At 31.3% G+C, this 25923-nt stretch overlaps 1 protein-coding gene across 10 annotated transcripts in view; it reads left to right on the forward strand.

Annotated features, from left to right (window-relative positions):
- The window catches only part of LOC119634971 (sex determination protein fruitless), a 441512-nt gene that overhangs the window by 347803 nt on the left and 67786 nt on the right, over positions 1–25923 (forward strand). The window contains exon 1 of one of the 10 annotated variants that reach the window (XM_038029442.1): positions 13445–13677. The exons of the other annotated variants lie outside the window; for them this stretch is intronic. Within the exon in view, the coding sequence (XP_037885370.1) occupies positions 13673–13677 (5 nt within the window). The 5' untranslated portion in view covers positions 13445–13672. Of the gene's footprint in view, positions 1–13444; positions 13678–25923 lie in introns of those variants that run through there. 10 annotated transcript variants of the gene reach the window in all.

Below are 25923 nucleotides of genomic sequence, written 5' to 3' on the forward strand. Positions count from 1 at the left end.
CTCAATTTTATTTATTGGTTGAACTGAAACTGCGTACACTATGTTTTGCACAAAGGATGATCACTATTGAAAATGGATTGAATCCATATAAAACGATTTTGAGAAATCGTCAAGTTTGAATTGCACAGGTATAGTTTTCGAACATCGGGCCAAGTCCCTCCCTTAGCCAAATAAGGAGAAACTCTGACGTGGCAAGGTGGTCTATTGCGTGGCACATTATTATAAAGACAAATGAAAAATTGCGTTAGAGCATGCAGTAAAGGGTGTTTGAAATAGTGAGATATGCTGAGCTATAACTTGTTGATAGATTCCGGTCGCTTCTTTTTAAATTGTTAAGAATAGTCGCACTGTTGTACGGTTCGTTCTGGCTAAGACTATCAATACAGATATAACTTTGACATAAAGCATGTAAGAGCCTTCCGTTGAATACGAAATACAAAAAAAAAAAAAAAAATTTATTTATTAATTAATTACTACACTCTTATTACACTTACACAATTTGCTACATTCTTTCATGCTTTTTTTTAAGCCTCATGGAAATAGAACATAAATTGGAACGAAAAGTGCTTAAACAAGGATGAGTGCGGGATTTGAGACCAGTGGTAGAGTAAAAGGAAATGAAATGCCCTAGAATGACATTGAATGCTGGCGCATCCATGAAATAGGTTCCGAAAAAAAATAATATGAAAATCTTAGTACAACACAAAAAATTTCTGGCGTATGGCAGAACTTGTTATGAATTCCAAGTTTTTAAGTCAATTAGATTGAATCTACCTATACCTCTATCTTCCACTTCCATAAAAATAATTATAAAAAATGAAAAATTCTGATTTTTTTAATTTTGCTGAAATTTTGAGATTGAAAAAATTCGAAGAAAAGCCAAGAATTGTAAAAAACTATCTATCATCTATTCTTTGAACGTAAAGAACGTAAGAGACTTAACTTGACTACCTGACATCTTCTCACCATTGGTTATTTTCGATTTGCCAATTGAATGCCCATTAAAATTATTTTCCTTGTTTATTTATAACCTCACACACACACACACACACACACACACTATCATTTCCAAATATTGTTTGTTGCCTGTGGTAGCAATGCAATGCAAATAGTGATGGATGTTGTTGAATGATTCGATCGAAACAGTCTATGTGTCCCTCTGCCTTCCTTTTATATATACATATATATATATATATATATATATATGCATAACCGGTGTAAGTGTAAAGACATATGCCATTGTTTGTTGTTGAGCGAGCATATGTTTATAGTTTTGCTTTTACAATTAATTGTAATAAAATTTGATCAGATCACGTTTAAATATGTTTCAATAGATTCTATATAAAATAATATCATAAAATTATTCTAACACAACAAAAAAGCTCCTTTTTCAGCCATCAGGCGAACCTTGACATAAAATCGGAATTTTTTTTCTTATTTATTTATTTATTTTCTTTTTTTTTTTTTTCTAACAAAGCAATATTCATTCATTCATTCATGCACATGCAGCCTCTAACACTATGTTTTGCTCTATGTATACCAAGTATAGTCAATGTATAGTTAAAACCTTAATAAAAACAACACCAGTGTAACAAAATAAAAAAAACACATTGCGATACTTATAACATTTGAAACAAGTTGCTGCATATATTTTTGTTGCTATAGTTGTTATTGTTATTGTTGTTGTTTCGGTTGTTGTTCTTGTTGATTTTTATTAAACTTCGAAACAATCGTGAGAACTTTACAATGTTTGATAACTTTAGTACCCAGAGTACATAGAGCAGCAGAAGCAAGCAAGCAAAAGCAGTGATTTACACTTACGTTGTGTTAGAGGAGCATTATTATTGCACTACGAAAAAGGTGTGTTTGTAACTTGTAAAACATTTAGTGAGCTTCAGTTCAGTACAATCAAAAAAAAAAAAAAAAAGGCAACAAAAAAAAATCGATTTTTTTTTTTTTTTTCACCCGACAAGGTACCAATACACAGACTTAATTAAATGGCGGCCGTAGCCTAACTCAGTTTCCCTTTTGGAAGCCGCAAAATGTTGTTTTACATTGTTGCTCTTGATGTTGTTATTATGGTTGCTGCTGTTTATTTTTTTTTGCTAGCCTGCCTAGTTTATTGCGTGTATGTGTATTGACACAAAGCCCATTTATTGCTACTCTTACAACTACACATACACACACACACACACACACACAAATTTTACATACATATATAAGCATATTCAAGCGTATTACTGCCATTGCTTGTTGCTGTTGCTGTTGCTGCTGCTGCTGCTGCTACTACAGCTACTACTAGTGCTGCCGCTACTGCCGCTACAACAGTTGTAATACTTATGGAGGCTATCCACAATACTTGTTAAGCAAAATAGCATTTGATTCAATGTCATTTGTATCATATCGTATGGCTATGCTATGTCGAGTACTTTGACACTTTAGCTAAATGCCAAACGGGTCTAATATCCAACGAACCAACAAACCGACCGAATAAACGGCCAACCAACCAATACATTGAGTAAACACCGCAATCAATTCCAATAATGGCAAGTTTTTCCATTTATTTTTGTGCTTCTTTTAGAATATTTTCGTCTACAAAGACATGCCTGCATACCTGATTTGTTTCTTTTTTTTGCTTTTTTTTATTTTTCTCTTTTTAATACGTCCACATGTTTAAAGCAGGCGATTTTTAAACAGGTAGAAGATTTCATTGCCTTTTTTTGTGATGCTGTTCTTGATCAAATGCACATTAAATTTTTTGATTATAGACGTTTCAATATTTTGCTTACAAAAAAAAAAAATATATATATATATATATATATAAAAATTACTTTAAGCTTTAAACAAAAATGACCAGTTATGTCTTTCATGCCACACATATATATGGTAACGCGATGTATTTGTTGTTTAATTTTATGAAAATAATTTCATAAAAAAATTGTCACTATTCAACCAACGTTTTATGTTTTACTTCTTTTTGGAGCGATTGCATGCATATTTATGAGAATGAAAACCGTTTCTAATTTGAATTTTTTCAATGAAACTAAAAATTGTATTGAATGCAATCAATATGAAGTCGGAAATTTCGAACACGACCACATATAAAGAAATCTTTACATTGATATTCTTTAGAAATCTTAGAGACAAGTACAATGATTATACGCTCGGGAAAAGCGCTTTCTTTCCCCAGATATCATTAAATGAAAGCGATCGATAGATCTGGATTCAATGAAATTGCAATTACTTTAGCTTAACTCTTACCTAAAAAAAGTATTAACCCTTTGCACTCGAAGTTTTTTATTTCATTCGCGAGCCGCGATCGTCATTTGTGACCAGCAACAGCAAAACACCCGAATACTAGTTTTTACGACAATTGCAAGTTATTTGCAATATCTCCGTAGCGGAGCCCTCGAGTTTGAAGACCAATTTTAAATGGCTTCGCTTCGGAGCCTTCGAGTGCCTTCGAGAAGGGTTAATACTGCTTGACTTGGAGATAAGTTTCCTTGCTTTGATCTGAAAGATTGTTCACATTCAACAAAATGAAAATCCTTTATTAATTTCCCTAAACTCTACTCCATAATTGAACCAGCTAAAGTAATAGCCAAAATTATTTGCAATTGATGATATATAATCTACAAAGTATATAAATAGATACATATATATATATATATCTACAAAATTTTGCATTTATCAGCGGACCAATTGTGCCCTTCGTTGAATGCTTAAATAACTTTGCTCAAAGCGACCTTTTTTTTTCTTCTATTAGAGAAGATCAAGAAATCAAGAAATTTTTTTATTCTTATATGTTCATTTTTCAAGCTTAACAAGCATAACAATAGCCGGAACAACAGATATCGGAGAAGATGGGAACAAGTATTTGGCATAATACTTCACGCCCATGACGATTATGTATTTTCCTCGCTTTACCTTTTGCCAAACTGATTTATGCTTAAACTATGCTCATCAGTGGAGACCCAATCGACCAAAACTTTATATCACTTCTATGCCATATTTTTCGAATAAGAAATTTCCAATGATGGCCAGATAAGCGCATGTCCACGACTTAATTGACTTGAAATCATAGTTAAATGCGGGAAATCGTACAAATTCCTATCCTGTAACGTGTGGAATGAATATTGACAGCTTAAACTACAGTTATTATCAGAGTTTTGTTAACTTTGCCACGAATATAATGTTAACATACATTCACAAAGTTAGTTCTATTGTGTGTGATGATTAACTGGGAAAAAAACTATGTATAAATAATTATTAGATATATATATATATATATATATATATATATATATATATATTTCAGGTTAATAGACGACAAAATATCAAACAACAAAAACAACAGCAACAACAATAACAAAGAATATAAATTACTTTATATTAATTGATATAATTAATAAACAAACTATTAAACACATATCACACTTCACACTAATTGCTACTAATATAAAAATAATTATGTAAATATGTAGACAGGCATGCACTTGTAATTTCTCTTTTTCTTCTTCTAACAAATAGTACTGAAAGTCTTTCTCTCCTCATCGAATAATTTGTCGTTGTTTTTTTCTAATTTACAAAAATTTACACTAAATGAAATTTCATGATTAAGTTACACATGTACCCATATATATATATATATACGTATGTAGAGGAAAGTTTATTCTTTTTTACAAACGCACATATGTACACATACTTACGCATATTGTATGTGTGTGTAATTGTAGATATGAGTAACACACGCATTGTATAAATATATGCGTGTGAGTGAGTGCAAGTGTTCAAATGCTTTTATAGATATAGATATGTATGTATATGTGCGTTCGTTCTCTCTTCAACAACAATGCTCATCAATCTTTTATGATCTTTCACAATAAAAATAAATTTCGCATGAATGCTATGATCTTTTATATATGTACATACATACATACATACATACATGCATACACTCATATCCAACCATCCATCCAACCATCCGTCCATCCATCTATTCACTATTCTATTTAACTGTCTATCTATCTATTCAATGAGAACGGAACGGAAAGCTCTCTTTATAAATATTTCTTTCACTCATTTCTCGCGCATTTTGGCATAACCGCTGTTTGTTGCTGCTTGCTTTGCTCTATGCTTTCTAATTCTATGCGAAATGTGACCATGTATTCCGAGTAGAGAGAGAGAGAGAGAGAGAGAGAGAGAGAGAGTGAATGGAGCTTTTTATCAATTCATGTTCATGTGTGTACACAACAAACAACAAACAAACATTTACATAAACTTAAAATTTTTGCAGATATGACGGCAACAGTGTAACATCTATGTACGTATCTCTCGGCGTAGGCTTGTCATTAGCGATCGGTTGTGGCAGTGGTGGTTGCGTTTTTTTTTTTTTTCTTTTTTTAACGTCGTTATACTATACTTCGTTCACTATGTTTTGAGTGGATTGTTTGTTGTTTTTTTTTTTTTTTTTTTATTTAATTTTATTTTCAACGATTCAGTTCGTTTAATTTCTATCGCTTGCTGATTGTGTCCTAATTTTCGCATTACTTAAATGCTTTTTTTACACTCTCAATGGATGAGATAGGTAGCAAGCAGACAGCAGGCAAGCATAAGCAAGCTTGCCGTGCCGTAATATCGTCGTAGCAGTGGTAACAACAATAATAATAATAATAATAATAATAATAATAATAATAAATACAACAAGTCTTAGTAGTCTCTGTGTGCCGAAATCTATTTAATACGCTGCACAGTTACATACTTTGGTTGAGATTCATCAAATCACTTGAAGAAAATAGGGGCAAATATTCACATCTGCACACTCGTACGCACTGGCACACTAACATTGCTTGTGTAAACGGCTAATGTATCATTTGTAAGCTCTTTCGAGTGGATTTTTTCAGCGGTTCTCTTTTGTCTTCCTTTTGTTATTGTTTTTTTTTTTTTTTCTTCATTAATACTATTTACCTTTTGCTCTTCGTCTCCTTTACCGATTTTACAGTTTGTCTTTCTCACTTGAGATCTTTTGCGTTTGTATTTGTGTGTGTGTGTGTGTGTCTCTCTTACTCTCAAATGATTATTTGCGATTTTTGGTTTTGTGTGCTTTTTTTTTTTTGTTTTTTTGCACAACATATTTTTTTCTGTATATATATATATATATATATTTTTTTTTCGTACATGTTTATTTAATAATTTGTTGTTGCTGTTGCTGTTACTGTTTTTGTTGTTGCTGTTATTATTATTATTATTATTGTTGTTGTTGTTTTTTTTGTTGTTTTACTCACATTTTTGTCGTTAGTGTGGCATTTGTGCTGTTTTGTTGTAGTTGCTATCGTTGTTGTTATTGCTATTAATGTAGTTGGTGTTGGTTAGGTTCGGTGTGTTGTTGTGTTCAGTCGTCGTAATCAAGAACTTTATTTGGCCGCCTGAAGATTGCGTTCAGTTCTTTTCTAATCGGCATGCGGTGTAATTCTATTGAGAAATTGTCAGTGTGTTGTTGCAAAAATTTTGAAAAAAAAAAAAAAAAAAAATGCGTTTTGCTTAATCAACTTAGCAAAGGGAACCATACTGACATCCATTGCAAACATTTTTTAATTTGCTTTTGACTACGCATATATGTATAAATAATTGCAAAAGAGAAGAATAAAAAAAAAAAAAAAGTAAAAACGTAAATGTTTTAGAAAAAAAAAATATATATCATTATGGATATCATCACCAGGAAAGTGTAAAAATCAATTAAGCTCTACGATATTGCGGTAACTGATTTGAATGATTAAGTGCGAAAATACTTTATATGTCATTGTGTGCACTAAACAAAAAACAAAATCAATTAAATAAGTATGAAATATTTTGTATAAAAACAACGACGAACAAAATTTTACTTTTATGTCAATTTTAGTGGTAAGCGCATTCTCTCTTACCATTAAAAAAGAAAAAAAAAAAAAACCTGCGATCAATATCTTGAACACTGCTTTAACGCACATTCACGAACCGCATATTATTTGAATTTTTTTTTTCATTAAATTAATTGCAATTTAAAATTTACCTAATTAATTTATATTATACACGCTGGGCGAAAAGGTTGCATCACAATTGATGTAAGGATTATAAAAAAAAAAATTAATTGAAGTAAGTTAATTGTTTATGACGCTGAACTTAGAAATACATATTCAACTCAAGCTATATGTATGTATAGTTGTTTGCTTTGCCTAAACATTTAAATCTTCCTACGGTTGTCGTTGTGACAGCAAAACCAGCCAACATTTTCAAATCTCTTACTCTCATCATAATTTATCTAACATTTTGTTCGACATTACAGAAAGATAAAAAAAAAAAAAAAGCAGAAGATGATCTGGCCCGACACTGTTGTGCTTATAAAGCATTTCAATAGAATCTTGCATTTGATATGCGATGGAACTGTCTTTCAATTTTTTGATCGTGATGTTTATTTGGCATAAAACATGTAAGTAATGATAGTCTCAGCCCACCTTTGCCGCGCATATGCCTTACTTTCGCAACTCATCAAAACTGGACCCTGCCAGATAGGGCAGGGATTGTAACAGCCCCATAGGCAAACGCTAGGTTGCCTCTTAAGGTGTTCATAAATGCGAAAATGGTTGCACACTGCATCAAATGACTTCGGAAAGGCACTTAAGCACTGCTGTGCTTATGTACTGCCCGAGAGGAAGGGAAGAATAGATTTTTAGATAAAGCAACTTTTCTTTTGTGGGCTTTAACAGTTTTCGAACTAACCTAGAACATTATAAAAGCTTCCAAAAATCGCTTCCATCACTATCATCTTTATTTTAGTTAATGATATTACAAAAGGGTTTTACATTGATCACGATCAAGGTGCCGGTTTCATCTCATTACTACTGACCCTGATATTTGTCTGATCTTTTCTCAAAATTTTCCCCATGACTAGTAGTACAATAAAAAAAAATTAACATAAACAACAACATAAGCAATAGTCTGATGAGATTTTAGAATAGCATAATAAAACTGAAGCTTAAAAGCATTGCCAAGTTTTAGAGCATACTAACTTAGGTAGGGAAACGAAAGGGAAACCATCTGGAAGACAAGAAAGCGAGCAAATTGTGTAAGCCCTTGCGTAATCAGATCTTCCAAAAACTTGACTATAGTACCGTTCGGATTAAACAATTCTATTGAAAATATTTTTAACAATCTACATACACTCACTTAAAAACATCAACACAAAGAGGAGGGAAAGAAGTGCAAAAATTACATAAATATTTTTATATTCATATTTTATTAATGTTGTCTTGATTGTCTTGGCTGTATTTATATTTTATTAATACATCATTTATTTCATTAAAAGTCCTTTTTCCGTACCACGCTAGGGGCATTTAGGATTATTTGAAAAAAAAAGGAAAAAAAACATTAAGGAAAATAATAAGAATAATGAAAGCTTAGATAATGCCCTTAGCCTCTTGGTCTCAGTTTTAGTTAAAGGGCATAAATACATGGCAGGCGTTCTTGAATTGTCCTGGTTTACGGCGTCGACAGAAGACAGTGAAATTGTTTACCTTCTCGATATAATTGAAGGTCCATGCAATGTTGTATCGAAAATCTAAGCCATGTATTTATAGTGCTTTAACTAAACACGGATGCAGAGCTTTTCGCATAAAACATCAATTCATACACAAAGCACAAAGTGTTCCACATTCTGGGAGCGAAACGTACAAACGCTTGCCAGTTTGTGTGAGCGTGATATAGAGTTGATGTATTCAGGTTATCATTGATGCTCTCCCTTGCGGCCACTTGAACTTCTGCATTAAATAATTGCGAACTTCGTGATATTATTAGGACTTTTCAACGCAACATTTAATTTACGACCATTACAACATGTCTGACCTGTTTTTAGCGCTCTTTAAGAAAATTAATACGTTTTCTTAAGCTCAGCGGTTTACACTTGCCTTTCGCACATTTAACAGCAAAAAAAACAGAAGAAATTAAAATTAATGTCGCTACATAACCTCAAAAAAGAAGAAGAAGAAGAAGAAGAAGATATAAACCAAACGGTCTTACGAGGAGTAGCACTAAGCCGACGTATTAAACTATTGGTGATTATGTTAATAATCAAAAAAAAAAAAAAAAGAGTCGTTCCCAAAACTTGTCTTTATGATATTGATAAGCGAAAGAAGCATAAACATAAATTTTTCCTAGTAGTAAGCCAAAGAGCGTTCTATTTAAAAATTACAGTATAATCAGATATTTTCTCGAAATTTTAGAGCAATAGTCGAAAAAAATTTGCAATATAAAAAAAAAAAAAAATTAAAAATAAATTTTTTGGCAAAAATTAAAAAAAAAAAGAAGAAAATATTATTAAGAATCATCGTAAAATAATTTATGGTGATGTTAACTTACAAAAACAAAAGCACATGCAAATACATATACGTATATTTATATATATACATACATATATATATACATACATACATACATACATACATACACACATACATACCTATATTCACATAGGGCTCTCTCCCGAGACACCCGAAAATTACACACGCACACACAACCGTATACGAATTCTTACGTACACGTACAGACATCGAAGAAAAGCTAAAACAAGCAGCGAATAAACGATGTGATATAAAAAAAAAAAAAAAAAAAAAAAAAAATTTCAGATACAAACAAAAGCCCTAAACATGTAAAGTTCAAATAATCACTAATGGTGATCGGGAGAAAGAAGGGAAAGACAGCGAAAAGAGCAAGATTCCGAGAGTATATAGAAACCAGAAACACGCAAAATAAATGAGACGAAAATGAAATTCGCAAAGAAAACAAGACAAAAAAAAACCAAAAAAAAAAAGAATTAAACTAATTTGACAACGGCGGCAAAGCAAAAACAAAAAAAAAACAAAAAAAAAAAAAAACGAAAACAAAAACATAAAATTGCCAAAAAAGTCAGAAACAACAACAAGAACAACAACAACAATGCCAGTCAAATCAAGTAACAACAAACTGAATAAGAGCAGTAACAGATATAGATACACGCACACATACGCACACATACGTATGTATGCTTATGGGTCGTAATGCTGACCTTCAAACAACTACAAACATTTATACAAACCATTTGCCAAATATACTAACAGACGACGCTCTACACACTAACCAAAGCAGCCAAAGCAACGATATGACGTCGACGGCTACGGCAGCGTCGTTTCCAGTGAATTAATATAATAAAATGCAAAAAAATTTAAAAAAATAAAAAAAATTAAAAAAAATTCTTTTTTTTTTTATTTTGGGGTTCGCTTCGCCCAGTTTTTAACTTAAAATTGGGTTCTATAAAAGCATTACGGTACGATACACACAAACAGAAACAACAACAACAACAATAGTATCAATAAAAATGCGAGATGCGAATAACAGAGAACAAAAGCTACAGTAAAATTGCTATATAGACCGACACAAAAGCAACGACAACATTAGCAACGATTGTAGCAAAAATGATCGTCATCATCGCCATCTAACGCCAGACCCAACGGGCATAGAATGCATGCATACAAATACACGTTACAGGCATTTACTGATGTTATGATGATGGCGTTGTATATAATATGGTAGCGTAAGGCACACATGTGCAAGCATGTTGTTATGGGCTTTTAATACAATACATTAGGTAGACTCAAAAATATTTACTCATCAACAGATCAAAATTCTTCTACTTATTATATATATACAATCTATTGGATATTTAATTATCATCATCGTAGGTTTTGACTGATTAAGAATCAACTAATGGTTGATTACCTTTATTGGAAGTCTTAATATTTTTTAGAATACCTAATATGCATACATACATGTATATAGGAATTTATGTATGTATGTATGTATGTATGTATGTATGTACGTTTATTTGTTTAATAGGTTCGGCATACACTACAACAACAAGAAAGCACATGCTCCTATATGGCCGCTAAAATTACTAGGGGCTAAGACGTACTGGGCTTTTCCTTAAGGGAACAACTTGAATAGCAAAATGTACAAATGTACAACAACAACAACTGACCGAACCATCACCACCACCACCATCATCATCGTTACTACTACTACCAACAAGAACAATCTAAACAACCATCCCAATAAAAACACAAATAATAAACGCAAACGTTGTAACCAACATACACACGTACATACGCAGCCAAGTATATAGTAGTAGTGTCTGAGAGCAATTTAGCGATCATGTTAGCTTTGGATCTCAAATTTTCGCATAAATTTTTAAAGTGAAAAAGCAAAAAAGAAAGAAAAAGACATTGGCGTCAACTTAACGTGTAGTTTGAAGTTAGCGTCAACGTTGTTTAAGCATTTGACGCATCCGTCATTTATCTATTCATTAACAACAATGTATGAAACTCTCAAAAAAAGCATTTTTTAATTCTCACTTTGCGCACCAAGGAGCCAAGGTAAGGGCATATAGAGACATGAGTAACTCTCGGTATCTTTTAGGCTTTTACCCTCGGCACGTTGTTGTCAGTGCTGCCTGCGTCAGTCCCAGATCTAAAAGCGAAACATATTTGTATTTCAAAGATTTTTATTATGATTGTATATGTGCAGATACTAACACACCTATATATGTATACATATATGTATACATATATACATACAAACATGTATGCGTTAGTTAGTTTTTGTTGGGGTTTTCGCTTTATTTTTGCGATAGTGGGTACAAACGAACATAAACGACTGTATGTCGATGATGTCGTCGGCGTTTTGCTCTCTGCAAAAAAAACAAAAAAACAAAAACAAAAAAAACATCAAACATATATATATATATTTATTTATTTTTCTTTGCTCGCCAATTTTTTTTCTTTTTGTTGTTTTGTTTTTTTATTATTTTTGTTGTTATTGTTGTTGTTAATATACTTATTCCATTTGATATAATGTTATGTTTGTGCATATGTGCGTAAAGTGTGTGTATATGCCTGCGGTGTTTTGGTTTTTTTTTTTCTTTTGTTTTTTTTTTTTTCTTTGGTGATCGGTATCAAGGTTTTTTTGGCAATTTGGTGTGTAGTTTGGTTGCGGTTTTAGTCGATTGGTAGGTCGACGTGCCATGGTGATGCTACTTCTCAAACTCGTTACTCTATTATTTAATAATAATAATAATCAAAATATTTTAGGCAATCTAAAAAGTATTGAGCCTAATCTGAGCGTTTAACGATCGCACTATTACGTATGAATGGAATGAATGCTTTCCTCTAAAGGCTCGAAATTTTTTAACTTTCAAAACATTATTTATTGTTGCTATCAGTGTTCGGTGCTAAAGTTGCTCTTTTATATATATACATACAATACTATGTGCAAAAAGAAGAAATGTGTTAGCATTTTATAGTTTGAGTTTTTTAAATAAAAAAATGTTGTTGCAAATTTTTTTTTTTTATGACGATCATCTGCTATTTGCAAAAAGACAAATCGCGCATACACTGATGGGATCATTAAAAAAAAAAACAAAAAAACAAAAAAAATGAAAGAGTTAAGAGTAAATATGAGTGCGTGTATTTGTGGTTATGTGTGTGCGTGTGTGTGTGTGCGCGTGTGTGTGTGTGTATGTAAATTTATAATGTAGGAAATTAGTTATAGCCAAAATTTTGCACACCATTAAAAAAATCTGATTCGAAATCTGTTTGAGGTCATCCAGAGAGCTACACATATACGCAAGCACACACATACGCATACACTGAAATATCTGAACTAATATTACCTTAAGTATGCATGTATGTGTGTGCGCTACATATAAAAAATAAAAAAAACATATATATGTTTACTGCATATGTATGAGTATCTCTCACTCTCATTTCAAAACGCGTTAAAGTAGTGTTTAACGGCTTCATTGTCTTGACCACACAAAGCATTAGTTACATATTTGTAATACAACGCGTCGAGCATGTGATCGCGGATACGTTTCATTTGCACATTGCATTACGCGTAAGTTAAAAAAAAAAAAAAACATTTTTATACAAAATTTTCGAACTACTCTCGGGAAAGATAAGCTTACCAGAACATCTTACATAACAACAACGCGTAAAATATTCTTAAAACACAAAAAACAAAAAAAAACAAAAAATAGTAAAAAACTACAAAATTTCTATTCTTTTTTTTTTTTTTTTTTTTTTAGCAAAATATATACTTTTTGTATATTTATAGCTATATAACTAACTAAAGAAAAAGAAAAAAGCAAAAGTAACAAGAAATTATAATAATAATCAAATTGTGTGCCTTAAGAACATTATTATTCGAAATCAATTATTTATTGCTTTTATTTAAAAAAAAATTAAAAAAAAACAAAAAATTTGTTTAAAAAAAAAGAATAATTTAAAAAGAAAATTGTTGATAAAATAATTTTGCAAAAATGTGTCGTTTAAAAACTTATTGATTATTTTACACATAAAACCAAAAAAACAATTTGATAAAAAAAGTTTTTATATTTGCATAAAGTGCGTAAAAAAAAAAAAAAAAAAATCTTTTCAAAAAGAAATAAATAAAAAACATAATCGGCTTACATCGATATTCTTTCTGTCTTTGGATGGATTATAAATTTTCAACTTGTTCTTATGAAATATTAAAAATTTTCTGGCTCGGAGTAATTGGGAACTTTAGTTTGGATATTTTTGGATTACCATTTGATTTGAGGATTTTCTTATAAATGAGGTGCGTATATGAATTTCAATGATATGAATTTAAAGCTTATTATTAATCTGCCAAACACGATTAGCACAACTTTAACTCTTGTCGAGATGCAATATGCGTCTAATCAATAGCGTTTTACATCGGTCGCGGATTGAACGATTATGACATATAACATGCAAGCTGTTAACGAATCTAACTAAGTATTATCGGCTTTTCTCAATGTTGTTTTTGTTTTAATGCCTACCACTCAATTTGTATACCCCATACCGCCCGTGATGCAAGGACGTAGGTTAAATTTAGGCAGATGTATGCAACATTCCGAAGAACTTGATATTATACTGATCGATTCAGTGCCACTTTGAGCAGCGCTTTCTTGATCGGTCTAAGCTTGTGTGTTTGTCTGTCTGTCTTATTTTCTTATGTTCAGGATCGCAAAGGTCGCAATTTTAGAAGTATTACGATAAAATCTGTTATATCGACATCTTTTGATCCAAGAAAGAAAGCTTGAAGCTATTCAATAGGATTCGGATCGAATCGGATCACCTTTTCGTTCACTTCCCTTGTAAAAACTTATATTTTGAAAACCCTTTATGGGAATCACGGCATTAAGTAAAGTGGTACAGGGCCAATACCCCACTATAGCGTTTTTCACCTGCTCACTCCGTTTTTATATTTAATTGGCGGAGACACGCACGCATCTAATTTCCGTTTCCAATCTTGCCTTACCTATCTTACGAAAAAATGATCAAAACTGAATTACTCTAGTCGAAATAAGTATATATTTGTCGATATCTCACAAATCAGATCAGCCAAAAAAAACAAAAAAAACAAAAAGTTATTTAAAAGTCTTTTCATAAAAAAAATTTTAGGACATTGCATCCCTTATCCCTCAAAAGTTAGTTCTAGCGCCAAGTGTGTATCAAATGAAAGAATTAAAGTAACTTGTGTAGATAGTGAAAGTATTATTTTTGAACTGCATTCCCATTACATTCTCTGTACTTTCGAAGCACTGGGAAAATCAAGATCCTAAAGGAGATGGTAAATGCTTTGCTTGCTATATATGTACCTACCGGCGAAGGCAGACAAAACCTTTATGAATTATGCATCAAGTAGCAGAAGAGCATCAGTAATTCACGCGAAAATACTATAGATTATATTTAACTCTTCTTCCTGTTACTTATCTTAACTATTATTCAAGTAAGACAGCCAGAGTAGTTGTATCAAATTGTAGATTACCCCTAAATGCGTTTCATCCATGTTGTTTACTTCCGAGAGACTACCCTTACTTTTGTAAAATGACTATTAAATATTCCACCAATTAACTCAGTAATAGCATGTATAAGTGCAGCAGATAAGAAATGTAAATACATTTACTTGCACACTACCACCTACCTTCACATATGTGATAAATAACATAATGCATAATATACGATATGTAAAATATAAGATTAGTAAATGTCAAATATTATCTACATTGAATGTCGCGTAGAAGTTACTGAGCTGAATAAATTTACTTGTTTTAAGGGTTTGCAAAATAATACTTAAATGCTAGTAAATCTCTTGAATTTGTCTTAGGAAAAAGCTTTCAGTTATAGCCATACGAATTGGACGAAAAATATTAATTCTATTAAAAATCTTTAGAGACAAAGTGCAAGTGACCGTAGATTAGCTCTTAAGTTAAAATGAAGGTAGAATATCCTACGGAAATATTGAGGGAAGTAAAGACTAGAATAAAGCAATTGATCTCTCATCAAAGAAAAGTATTGCTCTCCTAATTGTTATAAGAAAATTTTCTTTTTCTGTTTCATGTCCGAGAAACCGACAGATTGTCACAACGAATAAGTGCACGGAACATTCATTTTTTCAATCTTCATTTCATGCCTTTTACTTTGTTACGGCTTGCGATCGAGGGAAAATAATGATGAACATTAATGGAACTAGATCTCACCATGTTAGTACTACTATAAAAGTATTCCAATTAAAAATGGAAAGGTTATCAAATGGAGTATATCCATAAGTAAAATACTGCCTAGAAAGTATATAATATTTTCCAAAGGAGAACAAGTGATGCAATACTAACAAATTACCTCAGGTCTGCACAAAATTCTCTCTTAAAAAAAAACACATTGCCTCACTGAAAGAACCCATCTACTGGCACCCTCAATAAGAATATTATTGTTGTCTTAATTAATTATATATATCTACTAACATTGATATTTGAAATAATGTTAAACAGTTAAAGAATTATATTGGTCTTAAGACGAAGACCAGATCGTGTAAACCCTCGTAAAAAAAAAATCCGCCCTCTACTGAATATTTTAAATAGAATTTACGCAACGCCTTCTTAATGCCCATTTTATGTCTTCTAATTACGAAGTTTATTACAAAGCATCAATAACTCTTTGCGCGATCCATTATCTTGGGGAATAATTGAAAGAAGACTTGTAGTAAACGCGCTGGATTGCATTAGGCTTCCTGTACCCGTCACTAAGTAATAGGAGTAGAAAAACGCTGACGTTTAAAGCTTACAAAGAAAAATCAGAAATCTGACAAAGTATACATAAAGAAATTTTATATCAATTAAATCATGTTTAGTCATTTGTTAATGAACAGCTTAATTAATTAGTAATTATGCATCATAATTGATATCACATTTGTCCAGGCGCTTGTCCGCACTCTCCCCAAAGAAAGTGTCTAACTTTCTTACTTGCTTGTAAATGAATTCAAAAATATGCTTTAAATGTATATTCTATGCAACAATATTATCCAGTGCCAGATTATATAAATTGTGAGTGTAGCAAACTGTAAAATTTCTCTATTAATCATGATTAAATTTCAAAGATTAGATTTCTATTAAATAGAAATTTTTTTTTTTTTTTTTTTTTTTTTTTTTGCTAATATAGATCATCGCCATAATTTATTTTCACTCACTTTGATGTTTGAAACGATTGCAAAAAAATAAAAAAGAAAAATTCTCACCCCTATCCTAAACGCATCGTCATCACCCACATTCTTTATAAAACAAGCAAAATTCATAGCTAAAAAAAAAATTTGAAAAAAAATAAAATCAATATAATAAAAAAAAAAAAAGAAAAAAGCATATTTGCACAACCACGCGCATTACAAAATCATATCCATATACGACTAATTAAAAATCTAATTATAACCGATAAGAGATAAATATGTTAACTTTAATTAAGATAAAAATCAAAATCAAATTATACAACATTTAGCAAAAATTATAAAAAAAAAAAACAAGCTTGTAAACCAAATCAATACTAATACATATATACATATATATTTGTATATATAGCATACATAAATAAGCGCAAGCAAAGGCGAGGGAATTTATGCATAAAAATTTTTGCAAGCAAATCATTACATCACATGGTAGACAAGATTTCATACATAGCCTTGAATACGTATGTATAAAGTGATAATTTAAGCAAATTGAAATAATTTATTAGCACGAGCTTAGCAAAAGACAACAACAATAACAACATTAAATAGCAAACGACAAACAACAAACAACAAATAACAAATCTTTTTCCTCCTTTATATGTAGTTAAATGTAAATATAGACGAAAAAGAAGCGAAACATACTTATAACGATATGCTGGCAATTATGAAAACGTTAACTGCATACAGACAGAAAAATGTTTGCATACATACATATATATGTGCACACATATATGTGCGTGCATATAATTCATCTAAATAGTGTTGACCCACTCATTCATTTATGCGACTAATTGTATAGATGTTGTGCTACAGCAACCAAGCGGCTTCTATAATTTCCGCAAAACATTAAAAATTGTTTTAATGCAAGAATTGTGGGTGTGTATGCGTTTAATATTAATAATAATGATGATGATAATGATGATGATAAAACAACCATACTTATATCATAATAAAAGCATCAAACATATTATTGCATGCAAGTGCAACGTTTAGTTTTTATGTTAAAATATCAAAGCATTTCTTCTCGTATTCATGTCTTTTTTTTTTTTTTTTTTTTATTTTATGTATACACATAGTTGTATATATGTATATATATGTGTAAATGTGTGTAAGTATGCAAGTGAGAAAGGAACGTAATACCAATATTAGATAAACGTATGCATATAGAAACATACAATGTTTGCTGATCGTCATCATAGACATAATAATATGTTTGTATGGTATGTCATACTCAACGCAAGTGCGTGCCTGCTTTATTAGTGTATGTATGTATGTATGTATGTATGTATGTATGCAAGTGTGCATTAAACGCTAAATAACGCATTCAAGTTGTATAATAAACAAATACATCATTTGCAACTTTAGTACTGTTAATTGTCACATGGTTGACAATAATAGTGATAATGATGATGATGATGATGTTGTTGCTGATGAATGAAAAGACAAGCGAGACGATAGGCATTCAAACAATAAACAAACAAAGTAAGTGATGGGCATTTTCATAGATTTCACAGTTTCGTTTTTTTTTTTTTTTTTTTTTTTGCTTAAGTAGCGGCTTCTACACTTAAGATAATTAAATACGCTAATTTTCCAGCTAACTATGCATAAACATACTTTGTCTAACAATTTCATCATAACAACGTCATTATCATCTACACATAAAAGATTTACTTATGGCATAACTATGCTCTAAAGATATTATGTTTAGATTATCGATTCTAATCTACAAAGGGAAATCATAAGATTAAGACTTAAATGAAAGGAATGATTACTTACGTACTTTACAATTTTAATTTCTTAAAGGCTTAATATTTTTTATGTTTTAGACCGGGCAACAAAGCAAAAAAAAAAAAAATCAGTGACTAATAGTTTTTCTTTTATATATGCTATGTGTGCTCTGAACGCGTGAATACACTTATAAAGAAATTTATCATAAATTTTTCGTGACAATTATGAAAGTGTCAGTTAGCCTAATGTCAGCCAAAAACTCTTAATGTGATCGGCTATAAATATATGGGAGAACAACAATGGCTTTATTGTTGTCACCATTACATTTACATTAATCTACGCAATCAGTAGAACAACATTTTTTGTTCAATTCAATTTGTAACAGGAAAAAGCACGCGTCAGTGGCCAGAATAAGATTTTATTATATGCCCTTGTCCGTCTGTCGATAATTTGCATTCTCAACGCCGCAACAATCAATGTAACAATGTATAGTAATTCATTATAAAATAATTGAAAATTTTTGCATATCTTCTCGGATCATAATTGAATGCAAAGAACCCTACCATAACTACAGAGTTGGAAGTAATCAAGTCAATTACTGACTTGTTTACAAAGTATTGAGTAAATGCTTTGGAAAAATTGTTACCGTGCTCGAGTATCATGCTAGAAAAGGCTCCTTTAACACGGTAATATAATGAAACAGATGTTGGGATTCTGCTAAGTTTTAGCTTCAAGAAGAAGTAGAAAATACGTATTTTATTGTATGTGTTATAAATTTGTTGTGAAAAAATCTTTATGAATTATCATAGGGGCTTCTACTGCACATCTATTTTGATTATTATTGTATTGTAATGTTAGCAAATCTTAAACAGTTCAATATTGTTCGATGAAATTGTGTTAGTTTCCGATCATAGAATTACATATGTGATGAGTATTCGCAGATCTTTCTCACATAGTGAACCGTCAATAAAATAGTTCCGGACAAATCGTAATAAAATAATAATCGGCATTACAACCCTCTTCAAGTCAACCTCAATATCCTCTCTCTGTGGATAAGATCCGAATGTTTTCTTTTTTGAAGAAGCAAAGACATCTCCTCCAATTCTCAGTGCCATCCCCCACCTGTACGGCAACTGCTGATCATCGTCAATGAAATCGGGAAAGTAGTATGTGTTCGAAACATTCTACGGGTTTAGCTGATCCTTAACCCATCTATCAGAAAGACTTCGCCTCTGTTCGTGGAATTCCAAGCCCAAAGTAATAGTTTTTATTCATTTTTGTATAAGTTAGGACCGCCAATTAAATTAGCAACAGATGGTGTTTTGAAATTTTTCTCTTACCCCTGTCATGTGGCAAACAATTGCAATAAAACTAACCACTCCGCGATAGCTTATGAAAAACAAGGGGCAATATGTACGAAAAATTCGACCAAAAACAAATTCACTTTAATTTATACACGCGTTCGCCTAAGAATTTTTTATGTTTTGTTAGCATCATTTGACATAAGTTTGTACTGAAAGCAGGGCACATTGTTTTCTTTTATTGCGATCCCGATGGCTGTGAATTAGTTTCTTAAAGCAAAACATAGTTTTTTTTTCTTTTTTTTTTTTTCCTAATAAAACACCAGACGTAAGTAAGTAGAAGGTATATTAAATACTTTTGATTGAATGTCAAAACACAAGTCATCTCTCTATCTACTCCGAATGATTGATTGATTTCTTCTGCTTTTATTATATGCTTTCGCTTTCCGCTCAAATTTTTTTTCATTTCTTATTCGAACAGATCGAACTTGAAAGTATGCTGAGTAGATTTGAAAAGATGAAAAAAAAAAAAAAAAAGAAAAAAAATTGAGGAATAAAGAAGCTAAAATAAATCGGTTTGACTTGAAGCAAAAATTCTTGCATTCGCCGGCATGCTTATGAGAGCACAAATACCAAACGTAAGCACTTGTGCAATCATTTGGCCCTAATTTATTTATGAATCTTTTAGTGTAAACAAAATTTTGCAATTACAGCATGAAAAATGATTAAGTACATGAACATATACACATATACACTAAATTTGTCCACTATTTTTACAAAATAGCTCTTTCTTTGCCCTTTAAATTCTGTAATCTCATCACGAAAGCAAGATAACTATGCAAACATTAAGCAATCAACCCAACAGCATCTATTTAATGTTTCTTTTTTTTTCCGCATTATATGCACACGTGGCATTGTCAATTACTTCTCAGTAAAAATGAACGAAAAATACACAGCAAAGAAATAAGAAATCGAATATTTTAATGTCCCACCATTTTATTACCAGTAAACAAGAAATCTACATTCGCCATTAAGCAAAATTTTGATTAACAGTAGGCCTGCCAACGGGATCATATGTAATTATTTTGATACCATACACTAAACACTGTGTGCATATATACATATGTTCGTATGGTGATGCGATGTGTTGCGATTGGTTCTTTTTTAAAAATATTATGAATTTTCGAATCATCGAAATTAATTCGACATTTCCGTTATCTTTGGCAAATCACTCTCTTTCCCCTTTTTGATATTCAAGCTTCAGCCAAGCATATATTTATCAAGTATTTTGCCTCTTCTCTTCATTGCTATGAGTGTGAAGGATGCAAGTAAATCAAATTGAAGTTTCAACGCACTAACGGATGAGAACTTGATCAAAAACTATCAAGAATTTCCAAGTGTTTGTTGAACAGTCGTTGTTCATTTCATTCCACTTCATCGAGGCTGCCTTTGGTTTTACAAGACTCATTCAAAAAGCGGCCTTTCTAATATACTGAACTTTTGCAAACTTCAACGGGCACTGCTTGTGGTTTCCCCCGGGCTTCTGATTGCCATGCACCGATAGACCGTTTTTACGAATATTATCTGAAGCCCGTTGCGCAGATTCGTTTTTCTCTTGTTCATGCTGAGAAACGTTGTTTTTGTGAGCTTTTTTTAAGACATTATTCACTGTGCGCACATAACTTCACATATACATGCCCCTCGTTTAACTGAGTGCACACATGTGCAAAACTTGTAGAAAGGCACTACATATACATATCAAAGAAAGCTTCTAAATATAACATAAAATCTGAAGCCCAGTAGACTTTTAAGCATATTTCCTTATATTCAAATTAGCTCAGGGCCACAGAAGGTTCTTGGGGAAAAAATGACATTATATTATGAGTTAAGTAACTTTTTAAGTTTACCGAAATATTGTAATAGGATGGTTGCGCCTCTTCAAAATCAGTATGTTTCACTAAGGAAATAGAATAGTTTTGGGACCAATTTTGATGTGAAGAGATTTTATCAAACTCTTTGACTTTTTTCTAAGATACGATGATCTTTTACCTTCTGTAACGTTTTCAATGCTTTTCTGCATTTAATGTCGTTTCTTGTTCAGAAAATTTCAAATATAAGGTCCTCTTTTGCTTCCACGCTCTTCCTCTCTGTCTCCCTGTCTTGTAATCTCGTCTTATTATTTTCCCTCCAATCCTTTCTTTTAATCGTTCCTCCTTCTCTCTTTCTCTCTCTCTCTCTCTCTCTTTCTCTCTCTCTTTCTCTCTCTCTCTCTCTCTCTCTCTCTCTCTCCCTTTCTCTATCTATCTATCTATCTATCTATCTCTATCTATCTCTCTCTTTCTCTCTCTCCCTTTCTCTCCCCCCTTTCTCATTCTCTCTCTCTCTCTCTCTCTCTCTCTCTCTCTCTCTGCGCCTCTCTTTCTCTGTGCCTCTCTTTCTACGTGTCTCTCACCTTTCACCTCTTTCGCCATGTCGGTGGAAACTATTCCCCTTACCGTCACAAATTAAGAAGCTTGCTAACCAAGTCCACTTAAGTTCAGATATCAAAATTGAGAAAGTATACCATAACTCTCTCTAGCTAAAATAATTTTATAAGAAGAGCGCTAACAGAATATTGTAAATTTTACTTCCTTTCAAAGAGAAATTTTTAATTGATACAATCTTTTTTATGCCTATTGTTACTCAGTCCAAATAATCAACTCAGCACCTTTTCCGCTTACTCTCTCTCTCTCTATCTCACAAAGCTTTCAAAATATGGAACACGAACCTATTCAATTCATGCCTAGTGCAGCTTTGCATGTCCGATTGACAACTAATTGTCGTTGTAGTCTCGATCTAAAAGCGAAGATAGGCCGCACTAGACTCGCTTGTTATTTGTCAAATTGAAAATTCATAAATAATTGAAAATATTTGCAATTTGTATTTATTCACTGAACGTGTCGATTATTTAACATTTCCCTCTCCAAGGTCAATACAGCTTCTCGTTCTAAACATACACCTGAAGGTATGGTTTTTCTTTGATAGCAAAAAGCACATCAATGCATGATACCTCTCACGAATTTAAACGCAATATATTTTATTTTATTTTTACACAATGATTGAAATTTAAAAAAAAAATATATATATATATATATATATATTTATATATATATACCGATAGATATATATTAAACCTGAAAATTTGGAACAAACGAAATAAATATTTTTTTAACATTTTGCATAAACAAAAAAGTACAAATTGTACCTAAATTCAAGAGTTGGCCGCCCAATGTGTGCTGTATTAATATTCCCACGCGCTTGAAATCTCTTCGTATGTATATTACTCGCAAACACCAAATATTCATTTTTTTAACAACGTAAATATAATAAGTTTTGAATGTATTCGCATAGACGATTATCTGAATTTTCTATATTCATAAGTACACACATCCTATACATACACATGTATTTATGCATACGCGAATGTGTACTTAAACGCCAACTGTGCAAATATTCTAAATTTATACATTTATATATATATATATATATATATATATAAGTATTTATTACGGCATTTAGTTTATGCATATGTATGATGCAAACATACACATACATGAAAAAAACGGTTTTTTTTTTTTGCAGCTTTTTTTTTTTGAAAAGGCAGGCAGCGTGCAAAAAAAAAAAAAAAAAAAAAAAAAAAAAAGAACAACACCATACCTTCAAATCTATTCAAATGTTCGCCCACCTTTTGCCATATTTATTGGTTTTGTTTTTACTATACATTACTTATATGCACAAAGTACAGAAACGTACCCACAAACGCTAGGGTATGTCGAAATAAAAGTATTTGTTTTCATTGTGTATATTATTTAAAGAACAGGTAAAAATGTAAATATGCATGCATGTATGCATGTGTTTGTTCAAAGGAAGTCTGTCCAATTTTTCATTAAAAAAAAAAAAAAAAAAAAAATGAAAAAATATGAAAAATTTTGTAAAAATCGGATCAAGTAAACATAATTAAAGCAAATAGAACAAAACAGACTGGCTCGCAGTTTATTATAAGACACCTTCTCTTCTGCTTCGTAGGTACAAACTCGTCCCGTACCCTTTTTTCCTATAAAATGCAATTCTTAAAATATTTTTATACTGACTTTACATATATTTTCATTTACGACTTGCAAATATATGCGGCAGATGTGCCATACTCATCCCACATTCATTTTACACTGGTCCCTTACTCGTAAACATTTTCGAATGAAATTTCTGAATTGATTTATCTGCAATAATTTGTCTCTTTGCTTGAACAATTTTACATAGTTTTTTTTTAAATTTAATATTTCACATCCTATTGCAAAAATAGAGAGAGCGAATAGCATAACGCTTCATTGTTTAGGAAATGACTTTGACATGGCAACTCTCGGGTAGATAAAAATTGCGAAACGTAAATTCCACCAACCAACATCTCATCTTTTAGGCGGAAATTTCTAATTAATTCATCCAAATAGTGTGACATTTTCATACCCATCACAGAAGGATGAGTCATATATTCATCTTGTCCAAACGTTTGTTACACCCAGCGAAAGAAAATTTCTCAGAGGCCCTATAATGAATGTATATATATTTCAGAATAGCATAAAATTCTGAATTGATTTAAGCATTTGCGTAACGTCGGCCATACCGTTCGATTCCCCTAATAATCTTTAATATGAGAAAACAACTTTTTTCCAACTTTTACTTCGTAAGCTGTCTTCCCTAACAATTAACCTCTTGGTTTTCAAATGTAATCAAAATTTATTTGCTATCATGCTAATAATTGTACATAACAAAAAAAAAAAAAAAGAAGATAAAGAAATTGTAATTAATTATGCATTATTTATTAATAATTTTCCAATTCAATATCAAGTTAATATATTAACGGTAATTTATATATATATATATACGAATAAGATAAAGTGAAACCTTTTTTAATCATACCTTTTCAAGGCCAAAAAGTTATTCCATTTTTATTTAGTTTTGCAAAACGAAAACATGCTTTTTTTGTTATACCCATCATCAAAAAAAAAAAACACGATAATCTTTTGCTCCAAAAAAAAAAAGAAAAAAGAAAAATTATTTTATACTTTTAACCAACTTAAACTAATCATCAGTAGAGTTTTGGAAAATTGTAAACTTTGAGAAGTAAAGAATAGATTGATTGCCTCTCTCTTCCTCTTTTGTTTTCCTTATTGTTTTTAAAATTAAAGATACTACGATGCTTGTATTTTCTGTCTGTTTCTTATGTGAACTTTCAAGATTCCATAATGAAATATTCCGTGGAGACTAAACTTACTCAAGTATGTAGAAAATTGCCGAAATAGCGGTGACACCTATTAACAGCTTCCTAAGTTAGAAAGGTACATTCTTCGGTTTGTCCTTGTACCTGGTAATCGGGTACATGAGACCCAGTCTTTGTAAGTTAATTAGTAGTCAATAACATTTGGCAGCATGCGGCAAATATGGTCGCTGATAATCAAATAATGAAATAAATTTTAAAATTTACTTCTCCGCAAGAATTCGTTGGTTATATCTAGATGATCTTTAGATTCAAAAACAGCAACAACTTTGCCTACATTAATACGTGCATTGAGCATCATATCGAGTAAAGTCGCGTTGCCAGTAACAGTGCTTGGTTATTACATTGTCCAACTATCTCATTCCACCTTAGAGAAGGAAATTCACTGCTGGAATTAACTTAGATCGACGTTCTATAACCTGCAAAAAAAATATTAAAAAAAATAAGAGATCAACATGGTGTGATGTGACAGTTACATCTTGTAATTTATAATATTATAAACCTTCGCTACTCTTCTTCTCTGAAAATACTAGTCCATAAGGGACACTTCCGAAAATGATTCTAAAAAAGAAAATTTGCGATCCATGGTCATCTAATCTGTGCCCTTTGCTATTATAAAAGTTTAAAATATATTTCAATCGTCCTAATAAATGGTTTGTTAATAGTTTAACGATTTCAGCCTCAAAAAAGTTGATACCTTGAATATATAATTTTTTTATATTTTTTTTAAATTCATTTTGAGAGCAAAAAAGAATTTCCACAAAAAAAAAACCTAAATGAAAATTAAGCCTGTCGCTGTCAGCTTTAGAATGCAACAGATACAAAATCCAATAATTTTTTCCAAACACTAAGTTGTTAATGGTATGATTGGAACAGTTTGTATAGCGAACTTTTTCAGATTTATAAAATCTGAGGTCCATCTTATGATTTTGCTATTTGAATAGTGCCATGCTTGGACGATGCGAA

The sequence above is a fragment of the Glossina fuscipes genome, unplaced genomic scaffold (genome assembly GCF_014805625.2).
Source record: "Glossina fuscipes isolate IAEA_lab_2018 unplaced genomic scaffold, Yale_Gfus_2 3, whole genome shotgun sequence".
Taxonomy (NCBI): domain Eukaryota; kingdom Metazoa; phylum Arthropoda; class Insecta; order Diptera; family Glossinidae; genus Glossina; species Glossina fuscipes.